The following is a 19,753-nucleotide window of genomic DNA, read 5'->3' as shown; positions in this document are numbered from 1 at the left end:
TTAATCAGCCTGCAATCCAGAAGCAGGCAATGGAGTCCACCCAGTGGGAGGTATCCATAGAGAGGAGTTGCTACTACAACCCAGTAGTTCATCGCATCTCGTCATTATTCGGCACGGATATTTACCTGAATAAGACACCCATAACTACATAACCACACTCCGTGAATTCCGTTTTGTTGTTTTAGACAAATTCTTCTCTCAAGAAGGGAACTTCATCTTTATAACTATTCATTTTGGAGAGCAAGATGGAAGAAATTGTTTCGCTTCAGGTCGTCGCTAGAAAATAAAGATTCAACAGAGCTAATCTCAGCTCCACACAATACTTTGCCGCTTTAAGATCTAATCCTAAATTCACAGCGTAATATTACTTGAAGGTTTTAGGACTGATATATTTTTCAGCGCCCTAATAAAGTGTTCTCATTCTCCAATTGGAAAAAAGAAAAGAAAGGAAAAAGGAAAAAGAGAGAGAAAAAATAATAGATTGCATTTAAAAACTATAAAAATTTAAGGACTGATGCTACTTGCAAATTCCCGCATACAAAACTCGGATTAGAACAAATGTTAAGTCACAAACAATTTCATTTTCATGAGATTTCTACGGCAACAAGTTTTTCTTAGATTACCAGGCATATTCCGACAATATCTATAAAAATTATGGGAACAAAATTCTCCAGGCAGAAATACGCTATTTGTCTCAAAAATACTAACATTAGTCCGAAAAGAATAGTCAATACCTTGCTGCAAAGTATCAAACTTCTCATCAGTGTAGAAAGACCTTAATTCTGAGGAACGCCATGGCTTCATAGTTCAATGGAAAAGTCTGATATTATGAAATATAATATTATAATCTAATCTCTGTTTTTTTGGTTGCTCAACTAGATTTGTTTTGGAATTCTAGTATACTGTGAAATACGACTCTCTTGTAAAGACTTGATTATTGTAATTTATGTTACAAAAAAGTAAATCATGTTAATCGAGAGTTCCTGCGCCTTGCTGAGGTTACTTTTGGCTGATTTCTGCTGCTGCGTTGAAACTCCATATCGAAAACAGACGGCAAATCGTTACTTACGGATTAGTTGCACGTCGTGCATGTTTCGAGATATTTTCTAGACACTCAGAACCAGTGCGTTGCCCTAGTTTCTCATAAACTTTCACTGAACGTAACAACACGAAATGACTAATCTACCGTCAGTGAAAACTGGAGAATTATTCTGCACTTCCGAAATAGAATTCTCTAACAGAAGTTTTTACAACATTTTCGTTATTAACAGATGTGCATTCATTAGCAGGATGGATTCTGACTATTTTGTACTTGCGCTAACAGAGGACTTTCACCTGAGAATCATTTCATCCTTAACTGGTTTCGGATAGATTTCCTGCCTGCACCACCCTGATCAGTTATGTCTGCCTTATAGAGACGAAATTCTGCGTTCTCACCGATAGAGGCAAAAAATCTGCAACCATGAAGAGGGGAAAAGGCTTTCGAATCCCACAGTTTCCACTGGTTTAAAAGCAAAGAAGTTGCGGAGCGATGATCGAGGAAGAACATGTAAAAATAGAAATTTGCACAGAAATTTTGAAAGACTTTAGCTAGAATAAAGTCACGTCAAAAGAACACGTGTACCACCTTGAATTTCGAGTGTAGCTTTTTTTCTTTTTTTTTCCCATACGGGATCGTAGATTACGGAGAGGAGGGTGATCCCATCCATTTCTTCCTAATTGCCGTAAAAAAACGGCCCGAAAGATGTGGCGCGTGCGCAGGGTTGGCGCGCTCCAATCGAACTCGTTGTATATACGTATGCATTGTACATAACCCACCTAAAACCACCACCCAAATTCGTGGGGTGATGCCTTCAAACGAATGCTGCTTATCTAAGAAACAGCCTAGGTATAGGATAAACGTACATTTACAAAAGAAAACTGGGAATTACTGCGTGAAGAGTCCGAAAAAAGTCTGTACGAATAATTCCCGAAGAAATATGCCTTTTAACTGAATGAGTCTTCCTGGAAGCCTCACTCCATAAAGACAAAAGCTGAAAGGACCAAAAAAGTCGCAGAAAAATATGCAGCTCTAAGTTCAGTTATTTCCAAGGCTTCTACTAAAGAAGAGAAAAAAGGGAACTAAAGTTGTTAGTTTTATGTAGGAAGACGGGAAATAATCTAGATACTTGAAGGAATACGTGTGCGAAACTTCTACGTCATTAAAGAAACACATCCTCGAGAATAAAACTGATGGCGGACTGCGAGTGCTACTGTTGTGCCTGAAGTACACCGTTTTGCATGCAAAGTATCCGATGGAAAGATGAGTGTGAGGCACGCCTTGCAATTTAGCACATCGCCTAATCAAAACCAAAAAACCGTGAGACACTTCAGAACATGCAGAATAACCAATAGGAAAGATGGAATACAGTCAAAACCAAAAGCATTTTCAAATTTGAATTTCACACGAGTCGAAAATCTGTTCCGGACAGGCGCTCAACTGCATAGTTCTAGCCGTAACGTGCACTGCAAGGGAGAATAAGAGCATATGATTTCGTTTGTTGCCCTACGCTCATTACCTATCTCTCAATGCAGCAATCATCGCGAAATCATTAGAACTGCATGCACACGAGCACATTTTAATGAATACCCCATCCACACACGGTCAGAGCGTGGCGCGTCATTATTTCTTGCACGTTATCGTTAGTAGAACTATAGTCAAATCTCTAGTGAGGATCGCTGGAGGAGTGAAAATATGAAGAAAAGAAGGAAGACGAGAGGTTAAGCAATTACTAGCTGTTATTTGAGTAGATTATAGCCAGTTCATTTTACACCTACCTTTCCTGGAAAAAACTTTTTCCAATTATACCAATTTTCTGCATATCTCCCACAGCTAAATGAATTGTCTTCCGAGTGTTTGAAGAAAAAAAAAACAGGAAATGAAGCACAGTTAACTGATATAATCGCAGTGATGAACAAGTACTGCTGTCATAAACTATAGCAAACACATATCAGAACACTTCAAAGTGTTTGGGATTTCTAAAATCACAAAACACTGAATGACACCTGCTTCGATGTGCGCGTTCTTCAAACAGTCTGCGACAACGTTGTAACGAGATCCTTCGCACCTCATAGCAACGAGCTCTCAAAGCAGTGGGAGCTGACAAAACAAGATTAAAACTCAACTTTTCATTTGTCCTTTTCTACGGACTTCAGCTCTTAATTTCGTTCAAAAAATGATTCGTTTCAAAGGAACTGTCTTCGATCGCGACGCAACACTATATTATTTCCAGTAAATAAAAAATTCTGAGACCAGTTAAATGGTAGTGCAAAACCTACGTTGATGAACAGAACAGTTCTAAAAAACGCATATTAGCATTTGTTATTAGCAGATTTAGTGAACAGTGATAATGAAATGTGACGCACATTAATAATAAAAAAAACAACTAAGACCTCGGAAACAAGGAAAACAGGTGGTTTCTCAAGCAAAGGTAACATTTTCACTTTTTCGCAACAAAAACTGCACCTGCTCTCTTGGGCGAGCTCTTTCTTTCGTTACTTCGGTAGCTCGTTAACAAACTGTGCCAAAAGTGGATAATCGTCAGGACATTAGTTTCAGAAACCTATCTCTTAGGTTATTCATCACCGAGAAAAGTCACGGTAGGAACACAGGGAACACAGTCACGGAGGTTGGGAACGCTCGCTGAGTGGCCGGCAACAGACGACCCCAGTCGACTGAGCACAAGAGACAGCTGAGCAATGGATGTACTCGGACATTGACACACATGTATATAAAATGAAATGCTTACAAAAGGGCGCTCTTTAGATACGAAAGCCTAATAAAAATCCGAGCTAATTCGACAAACAAAAGTTTCTGTGTTTTTAATTTCAACTTGTCACTCCATAATGAAAAAACTTGTGTTTGCACATCGACAATTCGGAATTCGTTTTTTTTTAACTCAAAACGATAACAGACAACAGCGTAACTACAGGTTATCAAAATTTCACGACATTAGCTCTTTCTACCACTTGTTGAAGATCTAGGAAGTTCTCAGGCCAGTTAGAATCTATCACAGGAGAATGCAAGACCGACTAAATTTGCTTCAAGCACGCAATAGTAAAAGCGTTTTGTTGTTCTCGAATTTAGGACACAGAAACATTACATTTGTTCCAAATCGTTTTTAAGTTTGTCTACGCTACAACACGATTCAGTGGTAAATTGCTTCGTAAATACTGTTTTGGAAGTTCATTTATGGTTATGGCTCTGATGAAGGAAGCTACAAAACGAGGAAATTAAAAAATCAAATTTTGTTCAATGTTAAGATCTTGAAGGTGCATAATGAATTCCAAGAAAGCAAAACGTTCCATATTGCGGTCAACCGCATGAGGTTTCAAGGAATTTTGCTGAAGTTTCAAGAAACACCTCAAGACTCGTGAAAAGCTCAGACAAAGAGCGGGGTAAACGTTGTTTGCGAAGCGATTATGAGTAACCTTGGAAGAACAAAATATTTAACCTGTACACACACAGCAAAACTGCACCCGTAATAACAATAATCAACATTCCTTCAGGCAGCGTATCACTCATTTGACGTAGTGCGGAAACCACAGTGAAATCAAAGAGTTTGGGCTTTAGATTGCGGAAACCAGCTTGGCTCCGCTCACCTTTCCCTGATCGTGTAAAAAAAAACGGCGTGGAATACTCCGTTGTTTCCTACGAAATCAGTTACAACGCGCCACATCCACTTGCGAGCGACTGAAAACCAATGATGACAGTATATTCAAGCAAAAGTATTGAAAAGGGAGCTGGGGAAGACGTATGAGGGTGCGTGTTCTGACCTACCTGGTAAGGGGGAACGTCCTGTTTTCCTTTAGGACGACTAGGGGAAGTCGAGCAGAGTCACGCTGGTTTCTGCAATCTACAACCTGAACTCTATGTTTTCGCTGTGATTTCCGCACCACGTCAAAACCGTGATACGCCGCCTCTAAGGATTCGCTGTCAAGGGCTGAGGCTAGGCACACCTTCCGGATGAACTTTGCTTCATCTTTAACTCTGTTCTTAACTTTGTTACAAAAATAAAATATTAAGAACTTTTCTGAATCTCTACTGCCGTACGTTTTACCAAACCAAATTATCACATGATTTCTCGTTAATGGCTAAGCAAGTGATGCTACGAAGCTAGTAGTTTTCCTCTCCATAAAAACCCAATGCTCATTGTCTATAAAATGACTAGGAACCCTTAGATCCCTAGATATAAGAAGTTTGCCTAAGAGTTTAAGCTAGAAATGCACTTGAAAGATGTTAAAAGCTGTAAAGGATCGTGGAGAGGGCAAACGCATGCAAAAAGATCTTTGATCTTGAAGATACCACTGTAAGTACATTCAGAAAGGGTTACGATAGACGACCACTTTCAAAAATATTTGCTTGAAGAGAATATAACAAGTATGTTGTACAAGAAATTTTTGGAAAGCACTTGAGTATGTGAACCGTCTTCGAGCAAAGCCTGACGGAGCTACATAAATTTCCAAGATTGCGCTTTTTTACGCTACATATCATCTAAACCTCAGAACCGAGTAACCAACGCCATCAAAATGGATAACAACACTGCTTTAACGCGAAGACTTGGGATCTACATTAAAGGCATCACCCCACGAATCTGGACTGGCACGGATTTCCGATGGAGTATTCCTATACGGGGTCGTAGATTATGGGGAGAAAGGTGATTCCGTTCATTTCTTCCTAATTGCCTTAGAAAACGGCCCGGAAGATGCGGCTTCGAGCGTTCCGGTGCACTATTTTCTACAAGGAGTTCGATTGGAGCGCGCCAGCCTTGTGCGGCGCCGCATCTTCCGGCCCGTTTCTTACGGCAATTAGGAAGAAATGGACGGAATCACACTCTCCATAATCTACGATCCCGTATACGAATACTCCACCTGAAATCCGTATCACTCAGAATAGTGGGGTGATGCCTTTAATGACTGGCCTCCAAGTGTTAGGGCTGAGCTGAGCTTGAAACGGGAGAAAGGGCTACGAAGAGAGTGTGGTTCCCTCAGGAGCCTGATCTCCTTCGAAAATTCTTCGAGCAAGTTTCGTACAATGAAATGACCAGGAATGGAAGATGAAAGACGGCTTGAATTCGATTTGAACTGAAGCACATACTCAGCAAGAAGGAGCAGGATATTTGGGCTTAGCTATGAACAGCAGCCACTTTTGCGAAAGGTTGCCGCAAGGGCTGCCCAAAAGGCATAGCTAAGCGGAAATGGTTTTACACTTTAATTATCGTGATGGGACGGGACAAAGACCATCTCCAGAGCAGTGCAAAAGGACCAATAATACAAAGCAAAGAAACAGCAGCAAGATGAACGAATAAATAGAAATGTTCCACATGGACGAAAAAAGAGCAGCTGTATTATTTCACAGGTATACACTCTGGGTGCACAGCCGCAGGTAATCAATCCGCTAAGTAAGCACCACACGCACGTATGGTGGCTTCGGATTATCTACGACGTGCAGCCAAACATCAGTAATTTAGCGCTCTGTGCCGTTCATTTACGAGTCATTAACGTATCTTAATGCTTATATGGTACCTCGCAGCATAACCTAGTCTCAGCGCAACAAAGTCGCTGTCCGCAGAGTAATTTGAACGCGATCAGATGCTGCTCATATATATCTTGTTCCGAAGTGATAGAACAAAAAGGTGACGCTCCGTGTCACACAACCCCATTGAACATCAGGCTGCTATTTTACTAGCTTGTTTATTTGCTGTGCCACTGAAATGGGCAAGCATAACGCTGAGTTTCAAATTAACATGCAAGAAATATAGCATTTAGTAGTGGTGAGCTGGAGTATGCTTAATTGAGTGTTAGTCGTGAAAGGTAACCTGCATTGCGATTTAGATGAAGTTTTTGACAAGGGCGCATGTTCGCTGTGGCAATATCATTCAACGCTACCATGTAGCTGCTATCATTACCTCTTCATAACAGCGGACGTTTTTGGGAACTGATCACTACAGTTCGTCGAAGCAGCACTAATATAATGAATAGGATGATTGAGTGTACGAGTCTTTTCCCTGCTCGCTACGGCCCCGTTTGTGCTACTTTACTGCAATCTGACTTTTGAGCATAGCGGGTGCTTTGAGGACTAAAAATAATGAAACTTGTGTAGCAGTGTGCCGAAATTTACGAAAATAAAGGGGCTCGTAGAGGAAGCAAAGAGTCATCAGCAACAACTTCGGGGACCGTCGGATATTGTCAACATCTGAGGACGCTCGATGTTGATGGGTAAGCCTTGTGAGGTCTAAAGTATCGTAGAGTGGAAAAACGATGAAAACTGGGTTCGATGTGAGCTTTTCGTGCAGAATGAGGAGCTTTGGCTGACCTATTTCCGAGAAGGACAAAAATGCGAGCAATCGCGTCAGATAGTAATATCAGCCCGTCGATAAATTCAGGCAAGTAAAGATGACTATTTCAAGAATGGTGCAGCACCACTCACTGCCTTTGTTGTTTTTTGCCGTGAAATGAGTCTAGCAGTAAGGAAATACCAGTGGACAACGTAAGCGAATTAGCGGAGAAAGGAATTGCACTTTAACTTAACCACACTTTGTTTCAGAAGGAGCAACACGTAAGATATCTTTGCAGAATGGGAAATGCTACAAATATAGCAAATAGCAAAGACAAAAAAAAGGAAAAGTAGTTCCGCTAAAAATAAAAGCTGACCCACCTGGATTTTGTTTAGAGCTCATAGAGAAACATTTCTTGACGATGACGAGCAAGATAAAGCGCTCAGTCTTCGAACTAGATGTGAACTTAGTTTGCTTTTACAATCACTATATATGGGGATTTCGCAGCACAACGAGGATAGATCGCCCTAGTAACTGTACCTATAGCAATTCCATCACATCCTACTGGATTAAATATTTCTACTAGCGACACCCAGTGACTGAATTCGCAGAAAAACGCACGCAGAGCACAAGGTGTTCACCTGTCCTTTAAAATCTCTGCAACTTGCAGTAGGCTAACTGCAGTATTTCGTGCGCGAAGATGTCCAGATGACTTTTTTTCTATGCTGCGCTCGCCCTTGGGCACTATTTAGGTAGTATTTCAGAAGTTTCCATAAGAAACACAACAAAACATACTTCCAGAAAAAATCTAATTCGAAAAAGGGATCTAACGCAGCCAATGATGGAGAGTTCATCACTCCACCTGAAATTCATATGCAAAGAATGAAGAGAATTTAGTGAGATTCTCCCTACTCTCGAACATGTTAATATCACTGCTGGATATATGTACACGTTTTCCCTTTTTCATTTTCAAATCCGACATTTATCCGGCCCCAGTACAATTCTTGCGGAAATCTCTACTTTGTTCATAAGATCTAAGTCAAGTTGAACCTAATACCAGTTCTAAACACAACACTAACCATAATTCTTCCCAACATAATCTGACCAAGTCTGCGAGTAACCGTAAGAACGGAAAACATTGAATGCGAAGAAACCCTTTACTTTTTAATTTTGAAGTTCTTCATTGTAATCATTCTGAAGCAGTGTCAAAAACTAAACTAATAATAATGTAATACTATAACCAACCTGTTCGATGTGCAGGCATGGTGCTTTGTGGAGACATGCACGATCTCACTTGTTGATGTTGAGGGACCTAAAATAACGTTTGAAAATGAGTAGCCTATGGAAACCAAGTAGTCATGCATAAATGACAACAAGAGACAGTTCCGAGATATGGATACACGCTAGATATGTGGATCTTTGGCGTACAGATAGAGTTTGAATACCCTGTCGGGTACAGCTCATGCAGAGTCCTCCTGTGTATGCCATTTGGTTGCGTGAGGTATTCTAGCTGTGCAATCGGCGAGTCACCAACCATCAGGAAACCTACATAACACTACGCTCACAGTCGCTTCAGCTTGTTCACTACATGCAACATGCAGTGTGAGAGAAGTCTCGGGCAACCCCAACGGACATAGCCTACAAGTGTGGTGCATTGGAGATTGTGCGGTCCTCAAGTTGGTGAGTAACGAAGATGTGGTGATTGTAACCGAACCAATAAACAGAATCAAACGTACGTTGGGATTTTCTCAATGCCCTCTCAAAGGTCTCACACTAGTTTACTTTGGTTGGACTTTGGTATTTCATTGGATTTTTTTTTATCATTGAGATAAATGCGAGACCTCTAGCTTCTCTCATATCTGGTCGCGAGTTTAGTGGAAACAGGTGGGGAACCAATAACATCTACATGAGCCACTATTGACAGTGAACCACCACCAATCAGAGAAATTACGGAGAAATACGATGCATGAATTGTGAGAGTGAGCAAATACAACGGAGATTGTGCAAGATTTAGTTGTTTGCAAGTGAACGTGAGAGAAATTGGAACTACCGCTCTGTTTTAGAGGACCAATGTATTGATAACTAGTTCACTTGTATTACAATAATTATGTCCTTCTGACAAATACAACTGATAAGACCTTCATTTTTCGCGTTCTGCAATGATAGGGGAATACCATAAAATATAGTCGGGTCAAAACGACATGAAGCACGGACATTGGCGCAAGCGGCTGCGCTCGAAGCGGAGCGGTGGAGCGTAGCGGTTGGGATCGTGTAAGGATCCTCGCTGCCGCCAACCACCTCTGCAGTTCGCCATGGTCCCACCTCGATTCTAACTGTTGTCTCCACCTCACTCTCCCGGACTCAGTCTTGTTAATGTGTACCCGCAGGTAACTTTTTCAAAAAGTGTTTCCTTGATAGGTCTTGAAAATTCTAACAACATCTAATCGGTACAGCTCACGAATCTATTGATGCACAGATGTTGTAATAAAGATTAAATTGAGGAGAGTTATGAATAAAAGACGAAAAAGGCGCGAATCCGCGTCTTTTGTCGTCTTTCGTCGAAGAATTAGCGATCCTGTCGTAGGTGGTCGTCGCAAAGCGGTAAAGTGTGCTCAGACGGATCCCACGACGTGTCAAAGGTGCCAGGAGTTGTAATCAGCGGGTTTACTGGCGGCAACAACACCGCACAAGAGTTTCAAGCGATTTTGCTGAAGGGTCAAGGAGACGATGTAAACCATTTCGTGGCCGCGACAACTGCGTTCGTAGCGTTCCTTAATGTGCGTTTTGGTATGCCTACTCCTCCGTTGGTTATCCTCGTAATGTTTGCAAGAACCTTTTTTCACGGATTAAACACATGTGTGCAGACGGCTACTTAAATGTTAGCTGACAGTTTACGTGATCTGACGTAGGGCTCATATCTTTATCAGTATGATGATGACATTCACGTAACTTCAAGTTAACATATCATTCCATAATTGCTGGAAAGAAAGACAAGAAGAATATCGTGCAAAACCTTGAAAAAAAGTTTTTCAAAATGCAGCTGGATCGAAGGAATATAAGTGTAAAACGAGGTTTGAACACTCCCTAAGCTTAGTACTGACACCTTTTGCAAAAAGCCTACAAGGAAACACTGATGAAATCTTCCATCCATATTTCATCTTAGAAAAAAGAGCGAAAGAATCTGTGTTAGGGAGGATACGCCTCTAATTCTTTGCCGAGAAATTTATGGGAAGTGACTGACCCATGCTTCACATTTTTATTGCTCGCTGAAATCGAGCGAAGCGAGCACCACAAAAAGTTTGAAGTCCGGCCCGAGCCGAGTTAGATACACCAAGTAGGAATGAGACCGCTTCACAATTAAATGAGACACTCTGTCGAATATTAAAATCTTGAAATAACTAATATGAGTTAAATTCCGATTCTATACACTCTTCTTGAAGCATTAATGTGTTGTAAAAGTGCGGCCAGGAAAAGTGACTTAAAAGTTTGCAAAGAAAACATGATGCAAGTCTCAAGGAACCATAAAGAAGTCGGAATTCTCATCAAATCCTGATACTGGCATATCATTGTGTTAGCTGCTCAATCAGCAGCTTTCATCACCACAGTACACCAACCTTTTTCGAAAGAACACAAGGAACTGGAAAAACTGGAAACGGCCCTAATGGCGGCCAAATCTTTCATCTCTCCGGAGTTGGTACCATATTTATTTGAAGGAATAAGAAACTAAGAAGATTAACTAAGCGTCTAGTCGGATTCTTCACAAGGGGGGGGGGGGGGGGGGGTAAAAATATCGTTTGTGTAAATGGTGGATTTAATGAGGAATTTGTGTTTCCTTAGCTTACTTTTTTCTACTTTCTTATTTCGTGTCCATTTGTTCACATGTTCAGTCGCGTTGTGTTATCCTGTAAGTCCCAAGCTTTTTAGTAGCCTAATTTATTTCCGGACAGAGGGACTTTCTGTATCTCCGACCTCTTGGAAGAGAGAGGATTTATTTGATAAGATTTCTATACTTCCTGAATGTAACATCTAGACAAAATACGCTCCTCTCTCACACCACAGAAAATATCATGTAGTATTAAATACATTGTTTGCTAAGTGATTCCATAATTTTGACAATTCTCACTATTCTTCATTTCATTTTTACTTGTTGTTGTTGTTCTACAGGAACGATTGAGATTGCATCGATTGCGGGTTTAACCGCCCATGTTTGGATTGAAATGATTCGGTTGTTGACGTGTCAACTGGGGACAAACGGAACTGATGCACCGAGGTTTGTAACCTAGAGTGGCCTCGCAAGTCACTGCGTAAAGCCGTATTGTATTACTCGTATTATGAGCGTCCATGCAATGCAATTCCACGACTTCCTTCACCACTGAAAACACGAAAAGATCGTATGAGCGTGTCGAAAACTGAGTATCACCACTGAGCATATACCTTGTACGGGCGCATCAAGGCCATCATCATCATCGCCTCTCTTCGCAACTGATGCAATCTCGAAGGAATGCCGGCAGTCAATGATGTCGCGACAGCCATGCTACGAGTACAACCGATCTCTTCTGATAGACCGGGAGCTTACTGAGAAGGTCATTGCAGACCAGACAAATCTACTCGAGATCAAAATCTGCGCAAGCTTGGTCGGAGTGTATAGGACCAGGGACAGAACGAAAAGCAACGTTTTCAGTCCTCTGTTTCCTCGTCATTTGAAGCATACATAGAAATAACGCATACAACCTTCCAGTCAGACGCAATTCGAATCGCAAGAAGAGGAAGCAATCGGAACGCAGAATAAACATGGAGTACGACAACTGGACAAAGGTAATCGCATGCCACATGTGGATGCACAGGAATTCGAAATCATCCAGGGGAGAGATCAACCGTCTCGGCTCGAAGACGACGATGACTGCAGAGATGTCGGCAACGAACTTGAGATTCAAGACAATACTGATTTCATCGAAGGTATAGAGGACGCAAGCTGTGTCGAACTCATAGACGACAAGGAGGATCTGTGCAGGGTCACTGAGAGATTAATGAAACAACGACTGATCTAGCAAAAAAAAAATCGTGAAAAAGAGCAATGTATTGAATACCTCGAAGACGTCTGTACACACCTGGACCTGGAGAAAACCTCTGAACCAGGCAATTTCGAGAAAGGAGCGAACAAAAAAGGTGATGAGCGCGCAATGCGATGTGTATATTGTGGTCGGCGACCGCTACTCCGATTTCTGTGTGGTCTTCCAAAACTCCGTTGATCGACGTTGTATCCAGAAGAAAGAGAACCGCTTCGAGAACTGCTTGAATCTCAACTCCATGCGCAAGTATTCAGCCGAACGTATTCTCCTAATTCAACCGAAGCCATCATTCTTCTATTCTACACGAATGGAGCGAGACAGTTCCGAGCAGGATCCGCAATGACCTGGAAGTGAGGAAATTGGCAAAGGAGAGGATTCGAAATCTGTAGCAAGAAGGAGAGCAACTTCAGTACTCGTAAACTCTCTCTTTGATGTCGTGTATTCTTGGATACACGTTTCTCATGTCCTGTAGCTACCGCGATTTGCTCATGATTAGGCGATTATATGACAACCGGCGGAGGATGGGAACGTGTCCATGTGTTCACACGTTTAATCGCATCATATAGTTCTACTGATATGATTGAGACTGTATTCGACTGCGGGTTTAATTACCCAAGCTCCAGGTAAAATTACTAGGTCGCTGGTGTTGTCAACTGGGAGACACGTAAAATTGAACCACCGAGCTTTCGAACATCGGCTGCCCCGCAAGCCACTGTGTTAGCTAACGACCGTTCACCTCTATGAATCCTAACTGCAGTGAAACACGTCTTCCCTCCTTCCGTCTTTCTTAAATGCATCACCACACGAAACTGGGGTGGTACGGGTTTCAGGAGAGTCAGGCCTAAACCGGGTCGTAGATTTTGGAGAAAAGGGCGATTCCGTCCATTTCTTCCTAATTGCCGTAAAAAACAACCCAGAAAATGCGGCGTGTGCACAAGGCTCCAATCGAACCCGTTGTAGAAAATAGCGCCCCGGAATGCTCGAAGCCGCATCTTCCCGGCCGTTTTTTAACGGCGATTAGGAAGAAATGAGCGGGGTCCCACCCGTTTCTGCAATCTACCCCTATAGTCTATGACCATCGGAAATCCATATCACGTCAGATTCATGGGATGAGGCCTTTAAAAGTATTGACATTTTCTCTGGACTATTTCCTTCATTCTCCTAGTATATAGAGTAAAAATTCCTTTCTAAAAACAAGGTACCACGAAACTGACGATGTTGGGATCTTTGTGAGCAAATATGGGGTTCACTGGTTTCAGTAAAATAGGATGCTGAGGGGACCTCATTCATTTGCGTCCTCGTCAACGCGGCGCAGATACAAGGGTGGCGGGTTCCTACCTACATACCTCGTAAGAAAAGAGGCCGTTTTTTCGGGAAAGAAGCGGACTTGAGCTACCCAAACCCGTTAAAAGAACCTCTAAAACCCCAATCATGTACACACCACAGAGATCCCAACATCGTGATATGCCTCCTTCACTAGCAACGACATTCATCAACCAGAGAAAAACAAAAGAAATGATGTATCAGGGAACTCAATTTCATAATGTTTGCGCTTCCTTGTCACTTAGGGTTTACGGAATGCGCAAGAAACGGCGAAAACTTTGATTGATAATACCAGGATGTCATCGAAGGTACTTTCAGACCATTATCGACATCATTGATAGTAACCTATTTTTCCCTAGAAAGTAGAAACGGTAAATGTTTTTTTCCACATATATTGATCATAATTCTTACATGTCCCAAAGAACTTTCGCACTTCATGAGGTAATTTATGAACTTCTAAGACAATCTATAAGGAGACTGTTTCTGATTTCGTCTTTGATTTGGTATTGAGTGTTTTCTTGCCTCTTTGCCTGTCTTGCTTCTCTTCAATTAGTATCTGTGTTTGGAAAACAAAGTTACTAGCGCGGGAATCCGCTGCAGCTGACAGCTCGAAGTGGTATAATATAACTTAGTATACGACTTATTTTCAAGAGGGAGCTTCCGCCAAGTAAGGTAAAAGCAATGCTCGAAAGGAGGAGCAAAAAATGACGCTTTCGATTGTATGGACTGGTCCGTGTAGGCTATTCCGATATGTAACTTTAACAAAGAAATGGACTACGGCAATATTTTTTTTCACATTTTTGAGCATTTCCATCGAAATGAATGTTGCCAAAACGTCAATATTTACAAGAGCAACTTTCAGCGAACTGCCAAAACCATTCAGAGATGAAACTGATCACAACAATTCTGCAGCAGGAGCCAAATTGGTGGAAGTGACGTAGTGGATGGTCCGGAAAAGATCCCGTTATACTTTACATATCTGATGATATGAGCAGAACGGTCTAAACGGGTCTAGAGAATGACGTGAGGGTTGTGGAAATACCTCTAGCGAACCTCAAGGGTCAACTGGTAGTAATATTTTGTATGACCGACTTTGCACAACTCACAGCGGCGTGGTTTGTCCTTATGGCAGAGAGGGTGATTGCATGGTATCAGGAAAGGTGCATCGTATCACGTGCATATTGTGCGGCGACGATTATATAAGGGAAACGGGACGTCCACTGTGTATTAGGGTCAAGGAGCATCTAGATGGGCTCGCAAAATCTAAACCCCACTTGGAGCACACCGTAGAATATGTCATCAAAACTCCGAAGTAGAGGTAGAAGTTAAGTATACTACATTACGAGTCCGAGATCACAACACGCAGAACACTAGAGGCATTTCGGATCACCGCCAACAGTCCAAAAATGAACAGGAAGGATGAGTACATTGCGATCACAAACGAACTATCCCCATATTAAGACTTATGCGGGTTTTGATTTACGGGGCGGGCTGTGAGGTCCCCATAAAAAAACCCTTGTGACTCATAGTTGTGGACGTGGTGGTCTGGTGCGTAACCGGGTCTAGTAAATGATGAGTTTACCTATCGTTCTAATGCTTTCTATAGGGTGATAAGGCATTTGAGAGGATAAGTCACTAATGGCTTGGATTTTTTCCAGACTCTGACGAAGGCGATAATGCCGAAGCGTTAGCTGTTGTTTAATAAAAGAAAATCAATACCAATCTTGGCCACAGCTCAAGGAAATCAATTAAAAACTACGTTTCAACATGTTAAGATTTAAAGACAATCGAATATGGGCAATTGAAAAATACTTCCAGGAGGAAAAAACAAGCAAAATAGCAAACTAACTTTACCATGCACAAGTACTGCGGACATCACCAGCCACAGCTACAAAAAAAAAGAGATTTTTCAGAAGTCCCAACAGTAGGCAAATGCAAATCCCCGGATTAAACATCCCGTCTTCTTACTCAAAACTTTCTACTAGAAAAACATTGAATAGCAAAGCGGAGAAAGTGCACAATCCGTACTCGCTAAGGATGAAAACAGAAAACAGTGTTTGATTGGTACAAACGATTTTTCTAAAGTACGTAAAGCGACTCGGTCAAATACAAGAGGACATATGGGAAAAGAAAATAAATTGAGAGCACTTACGAAACGCTGAATGTAAGGCTAGGATTATCGGAATGTTCAAAATGTTGTATTACTCATGCAAATAAATATTACTCATGCATGAAAACGAAACAAAGGAAGAAAAAACAATTCGAAGATGTCAATCACAAATACCTAAAAGGGCTAGCGTGATTATGAAAATTTAATCGGAACGATTTCCAGCAAGATAGCATACAGAAAAAAAAACTTGTCAAAAAAAGAGCAGAACGCCACGACCTCCGAGTAAATAAGTAAGTAAATAAGTAGAGTGTATGCAGTTCAAAGACAGTTCAAATACAATGCATATTCCTGAGAGCATGGATGTAGTATAAACTTTAAGCCATGTACTTTACTATGTATACAGCAGCAATATAAATTCTAGGGTTTCTGAAGAAAGAAAACTCTCACAAAAATAAACATATCATCATTTCTGAGCCACGAAATCACAGCTACTGGTTACTACTCATATGTACAGAGCCGAAAATTCATATTGTTGTTCTCAACATCAGTGCTATCTGCCCACGAATTTCCTTCGCATATGATGTTCTCTTAAGCTTTTTTCTACTGTTCTAAATTTCTTAGTAGCTCCAGTTACTCCAAGAAGTCGCAGAAATTTTTCCATTGCGCGCAAGCACGCATCAAATAAAAGCGTTTGGCTGCAAGTTTCTTACGCACCCAACATTCAACCTTATCCTAAAGTTTTTGAAAAAAAAATCTGAAAAGGAGAATGGAGTGAAACAACTGATAAATGCGTTAAGATATTCTCTTGAAGCAGTTAGCATAGAACAAGAAAAGATGTGTGGGAACAAAGAACACCTGCTCTAATTCCAAAAGAGGTTTTGAGTGATGCAACACACATCTTCTTTCGTAACCACATCGAGTAGAACTTCTCTCCAGTAAAAAAAGCAAGTAATTACTGTGTTAATGAAAGGTCATACAATTTATGTCTTTTTAAATTCTAGAAAGAAATTAGGATGTGTGTAGCTCAATCGGCAAGAGGTCCGCTGTGGTCGATGGTTAGAAACCGCCCTAGTGCCAAGCAAATCCTTCCTCTCCCTGGTCGATAAATTGATGCCAGACCTGTCTGAGAGGATAAAAACAGTGACTTGACACATCAGCTGGCTCCCGCAAATCATTGTAGAGGCCAACACCCATTCTAAAACTCAACGATTACGAAATGCAGTAAAACGCGTTGGCGCGGCGCAAAATTTACGCGCCAGAAACTTTGTCCTTTGTCCTTCATACAATCTCAGAAGATAGGTGACCAACCGGACCAGCTGTACTTTCGACCATCAGCTTCAAAAATAGGGAAAGCAATTAGTAAAAAGTAAAAACAGAATAATCACTTCTCTAAAACGATCTAAAATTTGTGAAGAGCGCTACGTTTCAGCTTTTCTAGTGGAAAAACACTTCGCTCACATCTATCAGAGATGTCAATTTTTCTTCTTTTTTTCTCAACATTTGTTCTAACGTCTCTGAAGTAGGAATTCACATCTTTAAAATAATAGAACTCCAGGGAAGTGAAAAATGCGCTTTAATTGATTGGACAGAAATCTAGGAAAAAATCAATGCAAACCTGTGAAGAATATGTCAAATTTGCGCACACTCCGTAAAACATGTCCTGATCCGAAAACTTATTTCCGTTAGAAAAACGGGTTTAATTCACGGTGAAACAGAAAAGTAGGCAGCATTTCCCAATTGTGTTTCCCTGCCTTCCGTAGCTTCAATACAAAGATCAAAGGCGAGACTAAAGTTCATGTGATAGGCTGGAATATAATACGAGTACTCGTATTATATTTTGGATGGCAATGGCGAGGAAACGAAGGGAATGGAATAGATGCTAGGGACCGTACGTCCAGTGAAGACGGACCATCTAAGTATCTAAATAAGTATTTATAAGTGTGCTCACGTCTAGTTTTCGCGATGGCGATCGGTAGTTGCAGGTATTTTATGCCATAACACCAAGAATGAGGGAGCAGACAATCATACTTTGACGATCTCAATCTCCAATTTCCCCCTTCCTGAAACCTAGGGATTGTAACTGAATTTGTATTTTCTTGTTGTCCCTTAAGGTTTTTAGGAAGCTTTACTAGTGGTGTGACATTTTGACAACCTCCTCTTTATCAAAAACCTGAAAATGGTCCGAGGTTTTGAATTTACACTTAGCCCACAAAACTCCTCTTTCCTTATCCTACCTCAGTATTGTTCTAAGTACAACACACAAGAACTGCAAACAGGAAAATAAAACGACTGGTCTCACTGACTAGCGAGGTTGGCGCACCACCGAGTTCTCACAGATTTTCACCCAAGAGGAATAACTACGCACTCTGCAGTATGCTTAGGCTGGCAGTGACTGGACAGTGTTAGGGAACTGATCGCTCACAGTGGTACGAAGTGCATAAAGTCATTAGTAATTGACAAGGACAGATTTTTGTTATTCATGGATGGATGGGTGAATTCCTTACGGAAATCCAGAATGCCAACAATCGTTTCGTTGTTCTCAGATGAGTTTTATGTAACTCAATCCTTCATTGGTAATTTTAAAGCATTCATCCATTTCGGACTGCGTTAATATTACAATAAAGCAATCAACGATGTGACGAGGTGCTGGATAGATGAGAAGGCTTGGAAGTAGTTCACTTACAACTCTACTCAAAAAAGAAAAAGAAAGATATGATCTGTTGGTTCTTCTGCACAACTTATTATTGTTACTATTGGAAGCCTCTGCTAACATTGATCGTAGGTTGCTCCTTGAAAGCATATGCGTTTTAGTCAAGCTGCAAAAGATTTTGAATGATGATACCGTCACCTTGATTTGGCCCATCAGAATATGGAGATGCAGGGATTGTGTTCTGTCTCTTCTAGTAAAATCTAAATAGATCTAAATAGGGCTAAGGCAACATTGAACCGCCGATAAGTACTCAACCACACTCACGAATGGTTACTGTAGGTGGTTCAATGGTTTTAGTACGTTTTATTAGCAAAATGATGACAATATGTTCGCGAAAAGCCATTAAAGCAAAAACATTTAGCTGTTCTTTCCTATCTTTTACTGTCAATTAGAAATCATACAAAGATTATGACCTGCACCACCATTCATTCTACTAGGAAAATAGCCTTTGATGATAGTTCAGCGCAGCAAAGTGCAGTTACTGTCCTGATTGCTTGCTTTTGGTGTCTTCACAGTTATGCCTCAAAGCTGTCTCGGATGACAATGACCGTAGTTTCTAGGAAATCACTGGAAGCTTAATTTCATCACCGAGTCGAAGCTTTACAGTTTTGCCCTTCTTTTTCTATAGCCGATATAAGCAAAAAATTCGAAGATTAAAGGCATCACCCCACGAATCTGAGGTGGTACAGGTTCCAGGTGGAGTGTTCTTGTACGGGATAATAAATTATGGAGAGTCCATTTCTTCCTAACTGCCGTAAAAACGGCCCAGAAAATGCGCGCGTGCACAAGGCTGCCGCGCTCCAATCGAACTCTTTGTGAAAAATAGTGCGCCGGAACGCTCGAAGCCGTACCTTCCAGGCCGTTTTCTACGGCAGATGGACGGAATCACCCTTCTCTCAATAAGCTACGATCTAGTCAGTATACGAATACTCCACCGAAAATCCGTACCACTCCAGATTCGTGGGGTGATGCTTTTAAGCTGGAATCTATTGGCAGCACCACATATTTCGTATGAATTGCAGGATAATCATCCTGACTCGTTTGATATTTGTTTCTTCATGCATACGACATTTTATTTAACTCTAATTTCCAACACATTATACCCGTGGTGACTCCACCTCAACTGTGAAATGGTGAGATCAAATAAAGTGGTTTTCGATAAGAAAAAACAATGTGAGCAAAATTGCGGCAGTAAGAACAAACGAGCAGGAGATCCAAAACAGAC

General features: G+C 41.2%; 2 protein-coding genes across 4 annotated transcripts; one reads left to right on the top strand and one right to left on the bottom strand.

The window, feature by feature from the left end:
- RB195_002089 (uncharacterized protein) lies at nucleotides 1-8,853 on the bottom strand (the record flags this gene model as incomplete). 2 transcript variants are annotated; one of them, XM_064199172.1, is made up of 3 exons in its annotated part: nucleotides 1-125; nucleotides 8,562-8,628; nucleotides 8,745-8,804. In XM_064199172.1, 3 exons carry the CDS (start codon nucleotides 8,802-8,804, stop codon nucleotides 1-3), a joined length of 252 nt encoding a protein of 83 aa, XP_064055053.1. The 2 variants fall into 2 exon arrangements, with proteins under 2 accessions (XP_064055053.1, XP_064055052.1); XM_064199171.1 differs by lacking the exon at nucleotides 1-125 and adding an exon at nucleotides 8,474-8,510 and having other exon boundaries at nucleotides 8,745-8,853.
- A 2,680-nt stretch (nucleotides 8,854-11,533) lies between these two features.
- Nucleotides 11,534-12,364, top strand: RB195_002088 (uncharacterized protein; the record flags this gene model as incomplete). 2 transcript variants are annotated; one of them, XM_064199169.1, is made up of 2 exons in its annotated part: nucleotides 11,534-11,586; nucleotides 12,055-12,364. In XM_064199169.1, 2 exons carry the CDS (start codon nucleotides 11,534-11,536, stop codon nucleotides 12,362-12,364), a joined length of 363 nt encoding a protein of 120 aa, XP_064055050.1. The 2 variants fall into 2 exon arrangements, with proteins under 2 accessions (XP_064055050.1, XP_064055051.1); XM_064199170.1 differs by lacking the exon at nucleotides 11,534-11,586 and adding an exon at nucleotides 11,831-11,958.
- Nucleotides 12,365-19,753: the final 7,389 nt, after the last annotated feature.

This window comes from Necator americanus, chromosome IV (assembly GCF_031761385.1).
Source record: "Necator americanus strain Aroian chromosome IV, whole genome shotgun sequence".
NCBI classification, from domain to species: Eukaryota; Metazoa; Nematoda; class Chromadorea; order Rhabditida; family Ancylostomatidae; genus Necator; species Necator americanus.
This window is presented reverse-complemented; position numbering and strand designations above follow the sequence as displayed.